The sequence below is a fragment of the Emys orbicularis genome, chromosome 4, assembly GCF_028017835.1.
Source record: "Emys orbicularis isolate rEmyOrb1 chromosome 4, rEmyOrb1.hap1, whole genome shotgun sequence".
Lineage (NCBI taxonomy): Eukaryota > Metazoa > Chordata > Testudines > Emydidae > Emys > Emys orbicularis.
Genome location: NC_088686.1, coordinates 135063698 through 135084674, shown reverse-complemented (window position 1 = coordinate 135084674; position 20977 = coordinate 135063698). Strand labels below are relative to the sequence as shown.

The following is a 20977-nucleotide window of genomic DNA, read 5'->3' as shown; positions in this document are numbered from 1 at the left end:
AGCTCTCCTAGCCAGCTGTCCGAGGCTCTGGCTGCCGCCGCCCTGGGACAGACACACTCAGGGTGTGGCATTGACATGTGCCCGGCTGATGCGCCCCTGGGTGGCATCAGGGCACTGCACCAGGATGCCGAACGCTTTGGATTTTCCTGTGGTGGCTTCGCGGTACAACTGTGCCCCTGCTCCCAAAGCTGGTCTGGAGGGGCGGAGGGGGATGGACTGTGAATGGATTTTCCCTCCCCCCCCCCCAAAAAACTGCTCTACTAGCCCCCCCTCGAAGGAGAATTGTCCCCCTGCTGATCCCAGCCCTCTCCTGTTGCCCACACTCAGCAGCCCCCCTTGCAGCAAGAAGGGAGCCCAGCTTGGACAGAGTTAACTCTCTCCTTGCCAGTCCCCAGAGGGGAGGGATAGCTCAGTGGTTTGAGCATTGGCCTGCTAAACCCAGGGTTGTGAGCTCAATCCTTGAGGGAGCCATTTAGGGAACTGGGGTAAAAATCTTTCTGGGGATTGGTCCTGCTTTGAGCAGGGGGTTGGACTAGATGACCTCCTGAGGTCCCTTCCAACCCTGATATTCTATGATTCACTCCCTACCCCTTCAATCTGTGTGCTTGGATCCTTCCTTCTCTCCAGGCCCCCGCTCCTGCCCTCTGTGCCATGTGGTGCAGGGCCTAGCGAGAGCCATCCCGCTGGCATCCTCAGTGCCCACGTGCTCGTCCCCTGTTACCCGAGGGCAGGCGTCTGGGCTCCATGCCCAGCCCTCCCATGCCCCCTTGTGTCGTTGGCACGTGGTACCTGTCTCCCATGGGAGCAGCGTCCTGGGGCGAAGGGGGGGTGGGAATGCAGCCCCCATCCTGTAGCGCCGGGGCGAGGGAATCGCTCACCTAGCACGCAGTACGAGCCGTTTGTTAACCAGGCATCGCTGCAGGAGGCTCTGGTCCCAGGGGAGATGAGTCAGGCCCAAAGACAGGACTGTGAGCACGTGAAGCCGGGACGCGTCTCTACTGCTGCCTCAAGTGGGTAGCTCCTGGCACAAGCGCATGGAGGGGGTTGGTCCTGGAGAAGCCCTTGCCCTGTGCGTTGTCTGTGAGCGGGAACGTCTCCCAGCCACTGGGGATAGCAGAAACGACCCTCAGGACCTGGAGGTCAAATGCCTCCTCTGCTGCCCCTGGACACTTCGTGTGCAGCAGAGAGCACAGGGGGCAGCGTAGATCAGTGCTTAGGACTCTGGGCTGGGCCCTGGGAGAGCTGGGTTGTTACCCACCGGGCCACTTGCTGCGGCGTAACCTTTGCAAGTCCCTTCTCTGTCAGTTGCGTGGGGCTGGGGCTGGGGTGGTCTCTCAGCATTTGTACAGCACCTAGCACACCAGGGCCTCGGTCTGTAGAGTGTCACGTTACTCGCCATGGCTGTGCATGGGCGGGTTCCCAATCCCGTCTCCGAGCACACAGACCCTGAGTTAGCCTCCGCCCTGGCCTCTTGCCTGGGGTTTGGCTTTCCTGGTGACTCGTGAGCGGGGCTGTTCCGGGGTCTCCCTACAGTGCCTGCTCCCTTGTTCCCTGTGGCCACTGGGCAGGGATCTCCCAGCGCGGGGCCCTGGCACCCGGGCCTGGATGGCTCGGCAGGAGAGCCTGCATGCCATGCAGGGGCTCGGCTGCCCCCATCCCAGGGTGACTATGGCACATTGACCTAGGGTGCCCTCCCCACTCTGGCATCTCCCCACCTCCCAGCAGGCTGGGGTGGACATTTCTTTGAACCCTTTCCTTGTTGTTGCAGCTGATCCAGTGCCTGAAGCAGGGAGCTCTGTCCCGCACAACCGCCAGCACCCAGATGAATGTCCAGAGCTCCCGCTCCCACGCCATCTTCACCATCCACCTGTGCCAAATGCGAGTCTGTGCCCAGCCCGACCTGGTGAGACTGCGCGAGAGGGACAGGGGAGCGCCCTTCGCCCCACAGCACGGCAGGCGTGAGCCGCTGTCAGGCTAGTTCCTACGTCTCCCTGCCACGTGCTGGTTGACAGCGGAGCCGCAGCGGGCTGCTCTGCGAGGGGGCGGGTTGGGATCTATCATAGCAGAGGGATAAAGCCCCGTTCCCCTGCGGGAGGCGCTGACGCTGCAGCCTGTCTGCTTGCCAGGTGACCGGCCTTCCAGAGGGATCCCAGGCCACCAGCGAGTACGAGACCCTCACCGCCAAGTTCCACTTCGTCGACCTGGCTGGCTCGGAGAGGCTGAAGCGGACGGGAGCTACGGGCGAGAGAGCCAAGGAGGGCATCTCCATCAACTGCGGCCTGGTAGGCTCTTAGCGGGTGGAGGAGACTGGGACAGGCTGCAGTGGATATAAAGGGGCTGCTGGACACAGACAGACCCTGCCTGGCTCACTAGCTCCCAGACTGAGCCACCACGGGTCACCACTAGGGGTCGCGCGGTGGACTCGGTGGTGAGGGATGGGGCAACTAGCTGCGCTACCCAGCACTGTCCCCAGTAGGGGTAGATTCCTGGATCTGGGGGCTCAGGAATAACGTGGAGGCAGGAGAGGGGCTGCACACTGGCTGGCTGGTATAGCTGCACTGACTGGCTGCTAGTGCATTGGTCCAGAGCCCCCCGCTCCCTGGAAAGAGGTGGCTCTGATCACCCTGAACTTTGTTTTCTACAGGGAGGGGCCCTCCCCAGCACGGGGGGAAAACTCAGTCCCTTCCGTTTTTTGTTGGCAGCTGGCGTTGGGAAACGTCATAAGCGCCCTTGGAGACCAGAGCAAGAAAGCGGTGCACGTACCCTACCGAGACTCCAAACTGACCCGGCTCCTCCAGGACTCGCTTGGGGGGAACAGGTAACAGGCACCCTGAGCCAGGGCGTGGGGTCACCCAGCGGGTGTCCGCTTCAGCTGGGTGTGTGTGACCCAGAATGGAAGAGCTGTGCCCTCGCTGGGTCTGCACCCTGGGAGTGTTGCCTGAGGCGGGTGGGGGATTTCTGAGTAACAGGAGGGCCGGTCGGGCTCAGGGATGGACCTGAAGTGCCGTGTGGGTTTCCTGGGGTGGCGTGTTGCTGAGGGTCCGGTGGAGTCTCCATAGTGACTTTTCGAAGGTAATTATCTCGGCTCTCTTGGTCCCGGGCCCCAGACGCAATTAGGCAGCTTTCGTGGAATTAGCTCTTGCAAAATGCGTCTGAGCCCTTCGTGATCTGGGACTTGGCAGCTGAGTTTCCCAGCACGGGATTGCTCTAATCCCTCCCCCTTCCTGTCTCAGTGATGCCCCGAATGCCCTGCCGTGGGCTGCCCGGGGTGGCGACTCCCTGAACACCACTTTGTAATGAGCAGGGGAGGCCACCCAGGGTTCTCTTTGCCAGCGCAAAGCAGGCTGCTGCCTGAGCCACACTCCCAGCCTGTGCCGGCCCAGGGTGGAAGGGGCCCACACCCCGTTTATAAAGTAAATAAAGGCCAAAGGGGGTTGTGGCTGGAGCTGCCAATAGGCACCCATGTGCCAGCGTTGGAATTGGCTGATCTGACGTGGCCCAGGTGCTGCATTGTTTGATGGCAGCTCCAGCTGACCCCGTTGGCTCTCCGTCCTCCCTAGCCAAACCATCATGATCGCCTGCATCAGCCCCTCTGACCGGGACTTCATGGAGACCTTAAACACGCTCAAGTACGCCAACCGGGCTCGCAACATCAAGAACAAGGTGGTGGTGAACCAGGACAAAACCAGCCAGCAGATCAGCGCCCTGCGGGCCGAGATCGCCCGCCTCCAGATGGAGCTCATGGAGTACAAGGCGGTAAGGGGCGGCTGAGCAGGCGAAGCCTCGTGTGTGTACGGCCCACTCGGGTCACCAGCGAGGATCGAACCCAGGACCTTCCACGCTGGCCCCTGCCGCTTGGGCTAATGGAGTAACTCCACTAACTGAGTTTGTGGCAGGCTGTTGTGGTTGCTGGGGCTGGCTGCTAGAGGGAGACCTACTTGCATGTACAAAGCCTGGGTATGACCTGGACTCCTCGCTGTCACAGGTTCAAATCCCAGCTGTAGCAACTCAGCCTCGAATGGCATGGGGAAAGTATTCCTGCCTCCCCTGCACAGATCTGGCCCCATGCTGTGTGTACAGCTACTCCTCTGCTGGCCTTGGCCAGCACCATGCCCTCCTGGGTGCGGTGTATGCTGTGGCACTGGGCTCCACCCCACTGGGCTCCTCAGATGGCTGTGTTTCAATGGTGCTGTAGTTTGTGGGTAGGATGCAAGGGACTATGGCGAGGTAGGCTGTTAAAGGGCTGTATGTCATGTCTGAACAGGGAGAAGGCTTCAGGGTATCTTTCGGAGCTGGGAAGGCACCTCCTGCTTTATATCCCTGTCCTGTGCGGCATATCAGACATCCTGCTTCATGCTGAGCTTGTCTGGACTGGTTTCCCATGAGCACCAGCCCTTAAGCAGCCAGAGGTTGCTATTGAGCTGAGTCATGTATCTCCCCAGCCCGAGAGGAAGGATGGCCCAGTGGTCATGGCACTGGCCTGGGACTTGGGAGCCCTGCGTTCAATTCCTTGCTCTGCCACAGACTCCCCGTGTGACCTTGGGCAACTCCCTTAGCCTCAGGGCCTCAATCCCCATCTGCCCAGCCGGGGTCAGAGCACTGCCCTGCCCACTGGGGGTGCATGAGGGTAAATGCATTAAACTGGGAGGTGCTCAGCTCCTGCCATCATGGGGCTCAGATCAGAACCTTACCTGAGTAAAAGGCACTTACAGCATGTCAGCTGCTCCCTGTTTCTGCCGTCCCCCAAGCACGGCCTTCCCACGGGCACGCCTGCCATTTTTTGAGTCTCTACCTTTTCCCTGCTCCTCTTGCTGTGACCCATCTTTAAGGTGACCATATTTCCCACAGGGAAACCAGAACACCCCGTGGGGCTGGCCTGAGCCCCTCCTCCTCCTCCCCCGCCCCCCACGGGGCTGCCTCGAGCCACTCGCCTGAGTCCCTCCCCCCATGTGGGGCTGGCCTGAGCCACTCACGCGAGCCCCCCTCCCTGTGCAGAGGGTAGGCAGGGCTGGGGCGAGCAGCAAAGCACATATGGGATAGGTCGACTATTTCCCAAAGGCTGGGGCTGGCGTCGCTGCTCACCCGAGCCCTGCCTGCCCCCTGCTGGATCCCGGCCTCCCCCCCACGTTCCTCTGCACCCCACTTTCTTGACAAAACTGGGTGTTTGTCCCGTTTGCCCTTGGAGACAAATGCCCACTTTTGCCAAAAAAAAAGTCGGGACGCCCGGGACATGGCTTAAAAAAGGGACTTGTCCCAGCCGAAACGGGACGTAGGGTTACCCTACCCATCTTCCTCAGTGCGGCGCCATTGAGCACGTGGCCGGCTGGGTTCGGCCAGGGCTGACGGACGCTGTGGCTTTGCCCTCTCTGCATCTCCCTTTCTCCTCTCCCCGCAGGGCAAACGTGTGATCGGGGAGGACGGCGCCGAGGGCTACAGTGACTTGTTCCAGGAGAACGCCATGCTCCAGAAGGAGAACGCCACCTTGCGCATGAGGGTGAAGGCCATGCAGGAGGCCATTGATGCCATCAACAGCCGGGTCACCCACCTGATGAGCCAGGAGGCCAATTTGATACTGGCCAAGGCAGGTGAGGATGGGCACCTCCGGAGGATGTGTATGCGAGGTGGGGCATGCGGATCGGTCCCACGAAAATTACAGCCACCCCGGAGCTCAGGTCCAAGGGCAGCTGAGTGGCAGCCCAGCTGCTAGGAGTTTCTGATCTAGTCCGTGATCCTAATTCTGTCCCTCCAGGTGATGGCAACGAGGCCATCGGCGCCCTGATCCAGAACTACATCCGGGAGATCGAGGAGCTCAGGTGGGCGTGGGCCACGTTCTCTCCTTCCGCCCGTCTGGGGGGGCCACGTATCGCGTGCAGCTTGAGAGGACCTGCAAAGAGGCAGTGCGGGCTAGCGGGGGGGCTGCTGACCTGGGGCTCTGGAGGCCCAGATTCCCTCTCTGGCTCTGCCGCTCCCGGTGCCGCGGGCACTGGGTTCAAATAGTAGGCTGGCATCGCAGCTCTGCCAATGACCTTGGGCAAGTCACTTCCCCTCTCTCTTGCCTTTGGTCTGATGCGACCATTTAGATTGTCGGCACTTTGGGGCAGCGCCCGTCTCACGGGTGTGTGCAGCACCTGGCACAACAGGGCCTTGATCCCGTCTCTCTCGGTGCTGCTGAAATATAAATAAAAGCCCCACATTCGAGATGGAAATGTCTCCATCCTGTAGGGCGTCCTGTCCGGCCCTTGTGCTCCCAAGCTTTCTCTGGAGCCTTGGCTGATCCAGACTTAAATGCCTCCCAGGGGTACATTGAAATGCAGTCTGATAGCTAGTGCTGCTCATAAATGTGGATTCCGTGCTGGAGAAACTGACAACCCCGGAGACAGGAATCCCCTCACTCATTCTGGGCCAGATTCTCAGCTGGTGTAAAATCAGCGTTGTCCCACTGGGGTCCCTGGAGCAATGCCGATTTACCCCCCTCCCGCTGAGGATCCAGACCCCTGTCCGTAATGCTAGAAAACAGAGGTGCCCCACCCTGTCTAGCGCAGCCGCTGCTGAAGATTAACCCTTAGGCTGCCATGTCAGCGTATCACCGTGGCTGTTGAGAACTGGCTGTCGGCCATAGGGTTGCTTCTCTCCCGTTAGCGTTCAGGCCTGGTGGGAAGCCCTGGGGCCTTTGTGACGAGGCCTGGGCTGCATTGCCATCTAAGGGAAGGCACTAAATCCGTGAAGTGGCATCTGCTGTGACTCTTTGCTCCCACAAGAGGCATGCAGATGGTTAGTGGTGGCCATGCCAGCTTTCCTTCCCTGCGATGTCCTTCTGCAGCCCCCCTCCCCGGGAGCAGAGCCCTGAGCCCCTTTGACCAAGCTGAGCGAGGGCAGTTTAGGTTCCAGACACACACTCTCCCGGTCACCCCTCCTTAGAGGTTGGGGGGAGGGGGTGTCTTTTCCCCTGGGGTGTCTGGACATCTGCCCAGGGCAGCAGATCTCCGTAACCAAAAGCCCCTCCGATCCCCAGGACAAAGCTCTTGGAGAGCGAAGCCATGAACGAGTCGCTCCGCCGGAGTCTGTCGCGGGTCTCCTCCAGGCCCCCGTACTCCCTGGGCTCGTCTCCAGGCCCAGGCCTGGGGGCGCTCAGCAGCCCCGTGGTCTCCATGGAGGCAGAGGCCACCGAAGTCCTCCGGCGGGCCAAGCAGGACCTGGAGCGGCTGAAGAAGGAGACCAGGCAGCGGAGGAAGAGGTGATGGCCAACTCCTTGCTGGGGACAGAGGGGGGGGGCTGTTCTGGGTGCTCCCACCCCTGGCTCTTCATTATTATGGCTATTGGGATGCCCACTTCTCCCTTGGCTTCCAGCCCTGGCACCCTCCAGCCCCCATCAGCCCTGCTGGTCCAGACATTGTCCTGCCCCATCCCTGGGAAGCCAAAGCCATACAGCAGAGAATCAGGACTCCTGGGTTCTTTTCTCAGCTCTGCCTCTGACGTGCCACATGACCTTGGGTGAGTCCCTTCCCCTCCTTGTGCCTCAGTCTCCCCATCTGGTAACACTGCCTGGCCCGTCTCTCTGGAGGGCAGTGAAGCTGGGTTCCTGAAGGGCTCTGAGATGGAGGGTGTTGGGGATGTATGGTCTAAGGGGACCGTGTGCCAGGGCTCCCCTGTCACCGGGGTTCATCCCGTCTCTTCCTGGCAGCCCGGAGAAGGAGGCCTTTAAGAAGAGGCCAAAGCTGCAGCAGGAGAACGGGGAGGAGACGGACGAGAACGAGGAGGTGAGGGAGGCTTCCCCCGTGGAGTGGGGGGTGGGAGCCCGGTTGCTAGCCAGAATGCCAGCGGCCTTCTCTGTGCCTCGCCGGCGCTTGGGGCAGCTGTGTCCTGCCGCACCCTGGGAGGTGGGGCAAATCCCAGCCTGTCTGTGGGAGTCGCAGGGGATCCGGGGGGCAGGGGCAGGGTCCATGACCACCCCCCCATAGGGCAGCCAGTCTGCTGCTGTTTGGCCCCGCCTAGGTGTGGAGAATGGGGGCAGGGCATGGCTGAGGATGGCGGGTAAGACAGTCCCCTCTGCCCCCTGGCAGTGCCCTGTGCCATCTGACACCCTGGCAACAGGTGGGGCAGGGCAACTAGCCACAGGCCTTTCCATGCAGCTGGGCTTTGTCCCGTGAACCGTGTCCCCTCTGCCCCAGCCGTCCCGGAGGTTCTCATCAGGCCCTTCATTTTCAGCTGCCATCTCAGCGGGGAGGGTGGGGGGAGCTCCCCAGACATGGCCCACTCCCTTTGCACACAGGGATCAGCCCTGCCCCTGGCCCCGGGTCAAACGTCCTCTCTCCTGCCTCTGCCTGGCACTGGTTTCCGAGGCAATCGCTTTAATTCCCCCACATCTGGGGGTGGCGGATGGGGAGAGGCCTGAGCCCCTGCGACGATAGGAGAGGGGCCGAAGGCTCCTGATCTCTGCCCTAACCCTGCGCTTGTTTCCCAGGAGGAGGAGGAGCGGGAGGAGAGTGGCTGTGAGGATGAGGACGAGGATTCGGGCAGCGAGGAGAGCCTGGTGGACTCGGACTCCGATGTGGAGGAGAAGGGTAACTCGGAGGGCACGGCGCCCAGCTCTGTGCTCAGGCTGGGACCGGGGATATCTGCAGTGACTCAGGGCTGTGCCCCTTTTGGGGAGGTGGTAGGCGGCTGCAGTGGGCCTGTAGGGTGAGCTGGGCAGGTCTTGGCTGGAGGTGCACGAGGTGCCAGTCAGGGTGGTAAGGTGGTCCGGCTCAGCTGGTGCTCAGTGGCACAGGCCTGGCTGCCAAGCTCTGTCCCTTCCTCCTCAGCCCCCCGCATTCGCCTCCGGGTACCCAGGCAAGGCTAAGACCGCAGGAGCGAGATGCCATCCCCTCTGAGTCCTGCCTCATCTGCCTCCTTTCCTCTGCAACGCCAGAGTCCATAGGGGACCCGTGAGCCAGGCACTGCCCCTCCCCTCTCCAGGCCGGCCCAGGGCTGCCTGGCTCTCTCCTCCTGACCTCCCCGGGGCTGCCTGGCTGACTGACTCTCCCCCCACCTCTAGTGGTGAATTTCCAGGCTGATCTGGCCGACCTGACCTGCGAGATCGAGATCAAGCAGAAGCTGATTGACGAGCTGGAGAACAGCCAGCGGCGCTTGCAGACCCTCAAGCACCAGTACGAGGAGAAGCTAATCCTGCTGCAGAACAAGATCCGCGACACCCAGCTGGAGAGGGACCGGGTGCTGCAGAACCTCAGTACGGGCAGTGCCCCCTCCACCCCCCCGGCTCATCCCACCGCACGGGTCCTCTGAGCCAGCGCTGGCAGGAGAAACCCTGGGGTTCTCCCGGCGCCCAATGAGGCCCAAACTGGGCCGCTGCCCCCTGCATTCCATGCCCCTCTTGCGGTCCCCAGAGATTCCCGCTGGCTGCTCAGTGTCTGGCTTCCCAGCTCCTGGGATCGATCCTTCTCCTCAGCTGTGTGCCACTTGTCCCGCCTCTTGATCAGGGCTGGGCCTGGTGACCCCGTGACCTCCCAGCTGTGCAGCCCGCTGGCTGTGGGGAGACAGTGGGTGTAGGGCCCAGGGAAAGTCCCTTCCCTCGGAGGAGCTCCAAGCTCTGACACGCGTCAGGGAGACAGGGCCAGGCAAAGAGGCAAAGCCACCTGGCATCTGTGGCCAAGCTCCCAGCTGCTCCCGACTTCCTCCCAGCGAGGAAACTGTGGCTCTCCAATGCAGGAGCAGCAGCGTAGCCTGCCCATGCAGAGAGCTCCATCTCCAGGGCTTTTCAGTCCTGGGCATCTTCCCCGAGTGGGGCAGCTGATGCTATAACTGAGACTTTAGTGATTGAGACACCTGCCCCCAGCTGAGTCCCACCAAACTCATTTCAGCAGCATCCCCCTCTGGGCTGAACAGCAATGGCTGCCTGGAGGAGAACAGTGTGCACCCAGTCCCTGGAGCGGTGCGGTCCCTGGCACACGCCTGGCACTGCTCTGCTGCCGGGGTTATTGGTCTAAAATAGGCCCATGGTTCTGGCTTGCAGGCAATGACTGGTCTGGGCTACTCGGCCATTGAACATCTCTTGAGCTGCTGGACCAGGCAGACTTGTCCCTGGAGGCCAAGAGTTAATCTAAAGTGCCCCCCACTGAGGGTGCTTTCCCTGGGGGCCTGGTGGGTCCAGGGGGCAGCTGGGTGGGATGCAGCGTGATGGGCTCGGCCTAGCCTGGCACTCTGAGCGTCTCTGCGCCACCCCCTTCAGGCACCATGGAATGCTACACGGAGGAGAAGGCCAACAAGATCAAGGCGGACTACGAGAAGCGGCTGAAGGAGATGAATCGGGACCTGCAGAAGCTGCAGGCAGCCCAGAAGGAACACGCTCGCCTGCTCAAGAACCAGTCGCGCTATGAGCGGGAGCTCAAGAAGCTGCAGGCTGAGGTGGCAGAGATGAAGAAGGCGAAGGTACCTGGCTGGGCAGAGGAGGAGGGGGCTGGAGGGGCATGGCCCGCTTGTGCTAGCTCTTCAAACTGGGGAGGGGCGGTGGATGGGCACAGCCCCTTGTGCACACTCCTTATGCTGGGTGTGGCTGTCGGGGGGCCCGCAGGTGGCACTGATGAAGCAGATGCGGGAGGAGCAGCAGCGGAGGCGGCTGGTGGAGACCAAGCGGAATCGGGAGATCGCCCAGCTGAAGAAGGAGCAGCGCAGGCAGGAGGTGAGAACCCAGCTCCTCACCAGGGCTCTGCAGATAGGGCAGCTCTGGCTGGGGCCTGCGCCCCTCACTCGGCTCTGAGCTCCCACACCAGCTGGCCAGGGTGCAGCGGGGAGTGCGGGTTCTCCAAGGGGTCTGGGCCTTTCCTGGGGAGATGCCCCAAGCCAGGCTCCTTGGGACCAGATGGGGAGGGTGCTGGAGAGCCCTCGCTGATGCATGATGTGTCAGGTCCCCTCCCCTGTGCACAGGTGAGCAGTTACCTGGGTGAGGCAGCCTGCACCCAGAGCCCCTGACGCAGGGTGGGGCAGGGGCAGGGGAGCCCCTGTGACGGGGCAGGGCTGAGACAGGGAGTGGGGCCATTCGGGATATGGGGCAGCAGGGGAGCCCTGCAAAGCTGGGGCTGAGCCGCAGGGATGGCTGAGCAAGGCGATGGGAAATCTGGAGCAAGCGCTGCACCAACAGAGGACCAGATTCCTCTCTCTATTACGCTCGTTGTAAATCTGGAGTAACTGCATTGACATTAGCGGAGTCGCTCCAGATTTACACTGCTGCTGCTGCGATGTGAATCCAGCCGTCGCCTGCATCAAGAACATTCCACGTTCAGTCCTGCCCTACCTCTGCTCGACAGTGTGTTAGAGCTCTTCCGGGTGCCCGGCCGCTGGAATCAGTGCCCGGCTTGGCCTTCCCCAGGTCAGAGGAGGTGATTGCTTCCTCCTGCATCTCTGGTTGCTGCTCAGGGCAGGTACAAATGCCACAGTGCTGCCATCGGTTACAGCAGAATAAATCCAGGTTTTACACCGCTGCTGGGTGAGATCAAAATCTGGCCCATGGCCTGCACTGAGAACATCCCACGTGCTGGCCTCAGGCAAGGGGGTGGGGGAGCCCTGGGTCCCCTCCCCTTCCCCCATTGCTGCCATGGGTTCTACCCCAGACCCTGGGTTCCTCTTTAGCGGCTCACGCCCGCTCAGGACTCGACTGAGGCTTGGCTTCTCTCCCGCGCAGTTTCAGATCCGGGCTCTGGAGTCTCAGAAGCGGCAGCAGGAAATCGTGCTGCGAAGGAAAACCCAGGAGGTGAGTGCCAGCCCCTGCACCTGCGGGGGTCTGGAGAGCCGCTCGCGGGGCCGTGACTGGGTGGGCGCTGAGGCCTGGCTCCTGGATCGGGCCGTTGGCAGGGCAGGGCCCTGGGGCCTCTCCAGACAGAATAGTCCCCTCTGCTGTCCCAGTGGGTCGTGCTCCGCCAATGCTGGGTTGTTCCCAAGGTGCTGGCCCTGGGTGGGGTGGATTTCCCACAGAGCCTGGTGGTTTTATGGCTAGGAGTAACCAGGCAGGAGATGACAGTGATTGCGGGGGAGGAAACGCCTGCCTCCGGGGGCAGCTGATCTTCTGGGGTCAGGAAGGAGGAATTCTCTGCGTGCCATGTGTGACTGTGCACAACAGGCTGTGTCCCCCTCCCTCCTTCCTGGAGCTGGGTCCTGGCAGCCGAGTTGGTCACGTGACTCGTCCAGGCTGCCTCCTGCCCCAGCACCCGTACAGCTCGCGGGACGGTACGGTGCTTCGATCCCAGCCCCTTCCCAGCCCCTCCTGATGCATTCTGGGAAACTGCTATCCAAGGGTACCGGACCTTCACCCAGCCCAGATAGGCTCAGCTCTCTTGAAAGGTGCTCAGCTGCTCCCGGGCTCACTTTGCCACCTGAGAAGCGTTGGAGTCGCTCTGCCACTGGGGTGGCTGGGGGGCGATGCCCCCTGCGGGTGTTCCCAGGAGGCCCAGCCCTCAGGCACTGCTCTCACCCAGGTCTCTGCTCTGCGCCGCCTGGCCAAGCCCATGTCGGACCGGGTCTCTGGGAGGCTGAGTCAGAAGCCCGCCATGCTGGACTCGGGTGCGGAGGTGTCCGCCAGCACCACCTCCTCGGAACCGGAGTCCGGCTCTCGCTCGGTCTCCAGCATCGTGCGCCAGTGGAACCGGAAAATCGACCACTTCCTGGGAGACCCTTCGCCCTCCGTGAATGGGGCTCGGCCCGTCAGGTCAGACCAGTGCTTCCGAATCCGTGTCCCCCGCGGCCTCCTTCCGTGCTTGGCCCTCAGGCCCCGGGCTCCTGGGTGTTAGATGGGAGCGGAGTTCTGTGGGAACACGGGAAACGATCGCTCTATCATCGTGGGCGACTCTGCCATGTGGTTTGACACGTGAGACTCTCCACATTGGCTGGAGGCAGACCTGATGTGTAAATGCCCCTCTGTCCTGAGCACTAGCGGGCGTGATGGCCGAGCGCCTGCCCGGTGGAAGCCCCCTGACCATGTCCCATCCCACTGCAGGAAGAAGTTCCCAAAGAAGGGGATGAGCCAGACCTTCAGCAAGGCGGCCCGGCTCAAGTGGCAGTCGCTGGAGCGGCGCATCTTTGACGTCGTCATGCAGAGGATGACCATCGTCAACCTGGAGGCAGACATGGAGCGGCTGATCAAGGTGAGGTGTGGGGGGCAGTGCCCTGGTGGGGATTGGATGGCCTGAGCATGACCGAGGGCCAGGAGTGCTGGGAGGCTGCTGGCACCTGGACGGCGCCGGCTGAGGCGTTTCCTTCCCACCCGCCCCCCAGAAACGCGAGGAGCTGGCGCTGCTGCAGGAGGCACTGCAGGGGAAGAGGGGAAAGCTGCAGGCGGAGAGCCCAGAGGAGCAGAAGGGCCTGCAGGAGCTGAACGAGGAGATCGAGGTGCTGACAGCCAACATCGACTACATCAACGACAGTATCGCCGACTGCCAGGCCACCATCATGCAGCTGGAGGAGACCAAGGTGCCGGGGGAGGGGGCCTGCGGGCGGGGGCAAGGTGCAGGGGGTCTGTATATGGGGAGTTGGTCTCACGGGAGGGGGAGCGGGGGAGATCACCCCAGGGCATTGTGTGCTGTAAGGGAAAGGGGGTGCTCTGGGGGCTGGTTGATAGTTGGGGTGGGGGCTGGGTGTGAGCAGGAGGCTGGCTGGCTGGACTCTTCCTCTAGGCAGTTTAAGCATAAGGGGTGCAGGAGGCAGGTTTGCAGGGTCCTCTTGCTTTCTAAGCTCCAACTTCTGGGCTGAAACGTTCTGTCGTGGGTCACGCAGGGAGTCAGGGCCGAGCTGGCTCCCTGCTCTTAGCCCCCAGAGCTCGCCCCCTCCCTACAGAAACGTCACAGAGCAGCTGTTGCAGTCTGGCTGCTTTCTCTGCTTGTTTGCTGATGACGGCTGTATAAGGCCCAGTTCAGCAGGTGCCTGAGCACTCACGGGGCTGGTGCGATAGGCTGCCGTAGGCCCGTGGGCGCCAGGCTTGGCTTGGACCAGCAGAGGCCAAGAATCAGCCCTCTTCAGCTGCACGGTCTGCAAGGCCGGGGCCAGGATTTAGGAGGCCCCTAATATGTTGGTCCGCCAGGGTCTCCATCGGTGCTGGATGGTTTGTTTGTGGAAGGGACGCCTGCGGAGAGCATGATGTCCACCACCAGCTGCTAGGCCCAACAGCCCTGATGGGAGTTCTGCACATGCTGGAGTCAGTGGAAGCCCTGTCCGTACCATGGGACAAATGTACCCATGGTGTACTCAGTGCTGCGGGCAAGGCGTGGTCTAGCCATGCTCAATCCTCTCTGTGTGCACAGAAAAACCCATGTCAGCACCAGGCTCCAGCCTGGGTCGCCGCCAAACATGCTTAGAACTTGGGCTTTCTCCATTCCCTGCGTATACGGCAACACAACCTCCTGTGAGAAACTGCCTCGACCCAGCCCAGTTCCACAGTGGCGTTCCTGTAGCCTAGACCGAAGCCAAGCACGGGGGGCAGCCCGGTATTCAGAGCCAACTCCAGGTGTAGCCACGAGAGAGGGTTGAAGATGCTGTTTGCTTTTGTAGGAAATCTCAAACCCTTTTAGTTTTTCTTTTGAAATTTCCCAGGGGGAAGAAAAAATCAGTTTCTCCTCTTCCCCCACCCCCCCGCCCCACCCCCTGAGAAACTGGAATTTTTGTGGTTTTTGAAAATCAGTTTTGATGGTTTAAGGCAAAAAAATTGGGGGTCTTGGGAAAGAGTTTCCCTATTCTGAAACCGCGAACTTGTGCTGAAAGCTATTGTCAAACATTGAGTCTCTTTTCTGATGTCAAATGTTTGTAAAGGGAGGGTGGGATTTTGACCAAAAAGGAAATTTTTGTTTAATCAAATATTTCCACAGAGAAAGAATAGCCTAATAATGAGGCCTTTCTCCCTGGCACCTGTCGGGTGTCTGTGCTGCAAGGAAAACCCCACAGCACAAGTCTCACAGCCTGGATCCATTGCCTTGGGCTCGCAGGGCTACGGGGCTAAAACGAAGAGTGTAGACATTCGCACAAGGGCTGGAGCCTGGGCTCTGGAGGGTCTCGGAGCCCATGAGCGGGAATGTCTACACTGCTACTTTTAGCCCCGTAGTGCAAGCCCGAATCCTTTGGCCAGAGGCTCGCTGCTGTGGGTTTTTCTTTGCTGTGTGGACGCACCGTTAATGACATGTGGGGTCTGACCCAGGTTCAGCACAGTGTAGCTCTCTGCTCCCCTCCTAGCAGCTGGAGGTCGTAAACAAGTTTTTAGTATATGTCTACGCTTAATCTGCTACAGCTGCAAGGCTTTAGGTGTAGACGCTCCCCGTCGGAGTAGGTAATCCACCTCCCAAGGAGGTGGCTGTTTAGTTCGGTCGGCAGAGCTACACTCTCCGGGATCGGGGGGCAGGGGGCAGGATTTTCACACCCTGGAGAGACATAGCTATGCTGGTATAAGTTCCCAGTGTAAACCTGCCCTTGGTCTGCTCTGGTCACCTGGCTAGCGAGCAGCTCCTGCCATCCAGGCGGTAGAAGCTCCTCTTCTTTAGATCCGCAGGTGTGTGGTTCAGGCCCCATAGATGGCCCAATCAGGGGCCTGGTTCCAGGCACACATCCAGTGCGAGTGCTCATGCACAGTATTGGCATGCAAGTCGTCTTCCCCGCCGCCTGCTCGCAGAGCACCTGTGTCCCTGCCGGCGTCAGCCAGTCAAGGAAACCCCCCCTGTTCCGTGGCGCTGGTGTCTCTGCTGGCCCTCTGCTTTCTGCCCTTCACCGCCCTCAGCGCCGTTCTAATTCCCCTCCCTCGGGGCCTCTCCTGCACCGTAGGAGGAGCTGGACTCCACCGACACCTCCGTGGTCATCAGCTCCTGCTCCTTGGCCGAGGCACGCCTCCTGCTGGACAACTTCCTCAAGGCTTCCATCGATAAGGTCAGGCAAAGGGCCTTCCAGTGGGGGTGCAGCTCTGGGGGGCGGGTCGCAGAACATGGGATCCCAGGAGGCCCCCTGTTGGGGTGGGATCACAATTGCTGCAGGTCAGGTTTGGAGCCAGGGCTATTTGGCTGCGCCTGGGGCATCCTTTGTGCGTGGGTGAGGGAGACTGAGAGGCTGGCCTGGCCTGTGTGCTGCTGGACCCAGGGCGGGGAATGGGTTACAAGCAGCAGCTGAGTGAGGCTGGTGTGGAACTTGCATCTGTGCCCAGGGACAGGGATTGAAGCCAGGAGCTGATTCCCCATCCCACCCACTGGCCCGTCCTGTGTGCTGGACGGAAGGTAACCTCCTGCTCCCGCCAAACAGGGGCTGCAGGTGGCTCAGAAAGAAGCCCAGATTCGCCTGCTGGAAGGGCGCCTGAGACAAACGGATGTGACCGGCTCCTCCCAGAACCATGTGATCCTGGATGCCCTGCGGGAGAAAGCGGAGTCCCACCCCGAGCTGCAGGCGCTCATCCACAACGTGCAGCAAGGTGGGTGCTGGGCTCTTCCCTCCTGGGGACCCCCGTGAGTACTGGGCATTGGCTGGCAAAGCAGCCGGCAGTGGGGCCTGGGGCTGGCAGCAGCTGGGAAGGCTTGGGGTGTTTCCCTGCCCCTACAGATGGCACGTCTGCCCATTGGGACAGATGGAGCCCACCCCAGGGCTCTTGGCATTGCTCTGACCCTGTGGGCAGGAGTGATAGGCCCACTTCATCCAGACGTATCAGCCCACATGGTCACAGCCTGTCCAGCCGTGAGGATGCACTGATGGCGCTTTGGTGGCAAAGAGTTAATGATACGATAGCAGTGGTCTGGGGGGGTCCCAAGGACCTAAAGGGCCACACGCTGATTGGCGACCGCCTGCTGGCTGGCTCTGATCGGACCGGCCCAGTGCGGTGCCCTCCCACCCTCTGTCGCGTTGACGCACCCTTGTCGGCTGTTCCTTGTGCAGAGAACGGCTACGCCAGCACGGACGAGGAGATCTCGGAGTTCAGCCTGGCCTCGGAGGGGAGGTAAGCGCACCAGGGAGCATGCAGTGTCCCAGCCTCGTGCGCCCCTGAGCGGCGGGATCTATGGAGGGAGGGGGGCGCATCTCTGTGGCACTCATTGGCAAGGTAGACCCGTTAGAACTTGGCAGCTAAATTCTCCAGGTTCTGTCTGCACCGAGCATGCTCCAGCCCCTCAGAGCTCCTACGTGTGACCCGACGGTGCACAGGCTACCCACACGCGATGACTGGCCATGCTCAAACCCAGGCGTGCAGGGGCTGTACAGAACTGTCCCAGTAATCGTTCCTCTTGAGGGCCAGGGGCAAGATGGAACTGGGAGGGAAGAGGGCCCCGAAAGGGACCGGGGGATGGGCTGTACCTCGGGGAATGGGAGGAGGAACCGTAGCCGGGCTGGTGATAGGGTGTTATGGGGTGGAGGTGATGGGCAGTGGTTTCTTCCTTTAGCTTTAAGTTAAGCCTTAAAGGGGATCGGCCATTTAACCCTTTGTTTCCTACAGCTTCTCCCAGTCTTTCACCATGAAGGGCTCGGCCAGCCAGGCCGACTTCAAGTTCAAGGTCAGTTCACAGCCACAGACAGGGCCATTTAACGTCCAGATGTGGGGTCTTTGGTCCATTGTACCCCCTCTCCCTTTGTGCTCACGGCTGGGCGGTGGCCCTTGGCGGGAGTCTTCTCCATGGGCGGAATGTCTTGGGTCTGGAACTGAAATAGCCCGGGGTCTGGTCTCCTGGTGACGGCCGTGCCTGGCGTGTTACTTTGGCCCTATAAATGGCTCCTTGAGTCGTAGAGCCCACTTTAAACCCCCAAATGCCACATCATTGAGCTGTACTGGGCTTCCCTGAATCCAGGCAAGGTGCCCTGGTGCTGTCTAGCCCTCCTCTGGGAGCAAATAAAACCCATGTGACACCCTGGTGCTGTGCGCCCTTCCCAGCAGCTAATTGACTGGACCAGTCCCTCCATGTGCCGAATCCTCCTGGGAGAGCTGCTCCGGAACTCTGGGCCATACACGTTTCAGCCTTGCACAGGGGGTACTTCCTGTTGCCCTCATTAATGAGCTCATGAAACGTTAATGCTGGCAACCGGGGCCCAACTGAAAGGTTTCTCTAGATCTGCCACTGCTGGGTGCTTGGCCTCAGAGGCTTCTTGGAACTGAATGGCCAAGGGGCGCCAGCGTCTCAGACTCGCTCCACGTGCTACCCTCGGGGCAGTGAACTCCTCGCCTCTCAGCTCTCCCCTCCCTGTGCCACGCCATAGGGGGAACCCAAGCTGTCAGGCCAGATGAAGGCTGTGTCGGCCGAGTGCCTGGGACCCACGCTGGACATCTCCACCAAGAACATCACCAAGTCCTTGGTGTCCCTCATGGAGATCAAGGAAGACGGGATTGGCTTTTCCATCCGGGATTCCTACTACAAGGATAAGGTCTCCCGCACCATCAGCCTGCCCACCCGCGGCAGCACCTTGTAAGCCCTGGCAAGCGTGGGCCCCACGTGCTTACAGGCCCTTGGGGGAAGAGGTGGGCTGGGCCATCGTATTCTGCCCTTGGAGCCTTGAGTCTGGACTCCTCTCGGTCGACCCAGCCTGTCCCAGCATGCAGTGGTGGGGCCAGCTTGCTCTGCCATCTTGGATTGCCAGTGTCCACAAACTGCCCGTCGGGGGGATGGGGCCTGGGGAAGGCGGGCACAAACCGGGTTCTGCTGTCGGACAGAGTTGGGCGTCCAGTCTCCACAGCCCTCTTATCGAAGGCACGGAGCTGCCTTCTCCGGCAGCAGTCTCGGTGATGAAGCCAACAGGACCTGCGCTCACAGCGCAAACCCTTAGCCGGGGCCGCTGGCCTGGCCTTGGGCCCTGCCGGGGCCTGATCCAGCCCGCTGGACCCCTGGCTCGGGAGGTGGATCTGTGCGCTGCCCCAGGGCTCTCGGCTCGCTTGCTCTGGGGTAGGCCTGTTCAGTGCTGAAGGGCCCTGGCCCCAAGGAGGGGCGATTGCTGATCTGGTCTTGCTCTGTTCCAGCCCTAGGCAGTCCCGTGGCTCGGACACCTCGCCTCTGACCCGCAGGAAATCCTATGACCGGGGGCAGCCTGCCAGGTGAGTGGGGAGAGGCTGGAGAGCACGTGGGCCTAGCTCCCCATCGGGGACCGGCCTGTGCACTCGGCTGTGCCCAGGCACGACGCTGGGTGCTGGATCCAGCTGTGCCATAGAATCCTAGAATATCAGGGTTGGAAAGGACCTCAGGAGGTCATCTAGTCCAACCCCCTGCTCAAAGCAGGACCAATCCCCAACTAAAGCATCCCAGCCAGGGCTTTGTCAAGCCGGACCTTAAAAACCCCTAAGGAAGGAGATTCCACCACCTCCCTAGGGAACCCATTCCAGTGCTTCACCGCCCTCTTAGTGAAATCGTTTTTCCTAATATCCAACCTAGACCTCCCCCATTGCAACTTGAGACTATTGCTCCTCATTCTGTCATTTGCCAAGCTCCATCCTTTTTGGAACCCCCTCCTTCAGGTAGTTGAAGGCTGCTATCAAATCCCCCCTCACTCTTCTCTTCTGCAGACTAAACAAGCCCAGTTCCCTCAGCCTCTCCTCATAAGTCATGTACCCCAGCTCCCTAATCATTTTTGTTTCCCTCCGCTGGACTCTCTCCAATATGTCCACATTCTTTCTGTAGCGGGGGGCCCAAAACTGGATGCAATACTCCAGGTGTGACTTCACCAGTGCCGAATAGAGGGGAATAATCACTTCACCATGGGCTGGCACTGCAGGCCTCCCTGTGCTGAGTGGAGGTGCGGGGCAGGGGGTAGATCCCCGAACCAGGCTTGTGATCATGGGTCTCTTTCTGAACACCCCGGCTCAGGACTTCGGACGTTGGCTTCACGCCTCCCTCATCCCCTCCCACCAGGCCACGCAATGACCGCAACGTCTTCTCCCGCCTCACCAGCAACCAGAGCCAGGGCTCCGCGCTGGACAAGTAAGAGCCTCGCGGGGCAAGGAGCGGGTAGGGGGGTGAAGCTCCAGGGAGCCCAGCCCCAAGAGCAGTGAATGGCAGACGGTGACTCCCATGGCTGTCCCCAGGTACCGTCCCCGCTCTGCCTCGGGCCTGGCAGTCCCAGCTGGAGTCAGCCCCAGGCTCCTGCCGGGCTCGTGAAGCGACCAGGGCGAAGGCAGAGAGCTGCAATACCGGTGCAGTAGAACTTCACATGGGGCAGCATCTCCCTGGGCAGGGGCCCTATGCCAGACCTGTCTATAACCCCATTGATAGGGGGGGGGGGGTCTTTGGCCCCCCTCTACTGGCTAGACCTTGTCTCGGGGCTGCCCCTGAGCTGCCAAGCCTGGGCCTTTAGCTCAGGCAGAAGCAGCTGCTGTTGAGAGCCTGGGGTGGCAGATGCCCTCCCTGTAGATGATCCAGCTGGAGGCTCGTCGTTACATTGCACTGCTAGAGCCCTCAGAACAGGCCCGAAGCGGTGCTCTGGCCTTTAGCGTTGTGTGCATACACGTGGCAGTGCCTGGTCCCCCGCTGGGCCCGTGGGGATCCCCTGGGGGGCTGGGGCTGTCACAGGCCCCACTAGCGGCCCTGGGCTCTTTAGCTCCTGCTGGTAGCTCTGGAGGGCCCTGGTTCAGGCCCCAGTGTGTTGGCCAAGATGGCAGCTGTCACACTGGCTGCCAGCAGAGGAGAATTTCACCCGCAGGGACGCTGCTGGGTGGGTTTGGCTGCAGTTATAAAGCGGGTGAGGTGGGTCCAGGGGGCTGCTAGCTGAGGACACTAAGCCACCATCCCGTCCCCAGCGAAGCGTGGGGCTCATCGGCGCTGGGCTTGGCAGGGGTCCCCAGGCGGTGGGGAAGCCATTTCCCAGTCGGCCCTACCCCGGTTCTGTGGGGCACTGGCTGTGCCATTGCACCTGCCCCTTCTGGGCCCTGCTCCCTCTCCCGCTGTGCTCTGTGGGGAGATGCCGGCTGCTCACAGGTCCCGGTCCCCCTCAGGAGGTGACATGGCTGCTCTGGGTGGGGCGAGCTTTCCGCCAGGGGCCCGTAGGTGCTCCGATTGCTCCTGGT

At 61.2% G+C, this 20977-nt stretch overlaps 1 protein-coding gene across 1 annotated transcript in view; it reads left to right on the top strand.

Annotated features, from left to right (window-relative positions):
- LOC135877877 (kinesin-like protein KIF21B) overlaps positions 1 to 20977 on the top strand; it is a 41705-nt gene that overhangs the window by 8325 nt on the left and 12403 nt on the right. Inside the window, exons 5-27 of the mRNA XM_065403403.1 lie at positions 1769 to 1903; positions 2127 to 2282; positions 2703 to 2818; positions 3561 to 3756; positions 5396 to 5585; positions 5750 to 5813; positions 7013 to 7234; positions 7682 to 7757; positions 8462 to 8561; positions 9035 to 9226; positions 10226 to 10425; positions 10568 to 10675; positions 11675 to 11743; positions 12465 to 12694; positions 12983 to 13130; positions 13261 to 13455; positions 15787 to 15888; positions 16255 to 16420; positions 16879 to 16939; positions 17432 to 17489; positions 18187 to 18392; positions 18941 to 19015; positions 19782 to 19895. Coding sequence (XP_065259475.1) covers positions 1769 to 1903; positions 2127 to 2282; positions 2703 to 2818; positions 3561 to 3756; positions 5396 to 5585; positions 5750 to 5813; positions 7013 to 7234; positions 7682 to 7757; positions 8462 to 8561; positions 9035 to 9226; positions 10226 to 10425; positions 10568 to 10675; positions 11675 to 11743; positions 12465 to 12694; positions 12983 to 13130; positions 13261 to 13455; positions 15787 to 15888; positions 16255 to 16420; positions 16879 to 16939; positions 17432 to 17489; positions 18187 to 18392; positions 18941 to 19015; positions 19782 to 19895 — 3179 coding nt within the window. The remainder of the gene's footprint in view (positions 1 to 1768; positions 1904 to 2126; positions 2283 to 2702; positions 2819 to 3560; positions 3757 to 5395; positions 5586 to 5749; positions 5814 to 7012; positions 7235 to 7681; positions 7758 to 8461; positions 8562 to 9034; positions 9227 to 10225; positions 10426 to 10567; positions 10676 to 11674; positions 11744 to 12464; positions 12695 to 12982; positions 13131 to 13260; positions 13456 to 15786; positions 15889 to 16254; positions 16421 to 16878; positions 16940 to 17431; positions 17490 to 18186; positions 18393 to 18940; positions 19016 to 19781; positions 19896 to 20977) is intronic.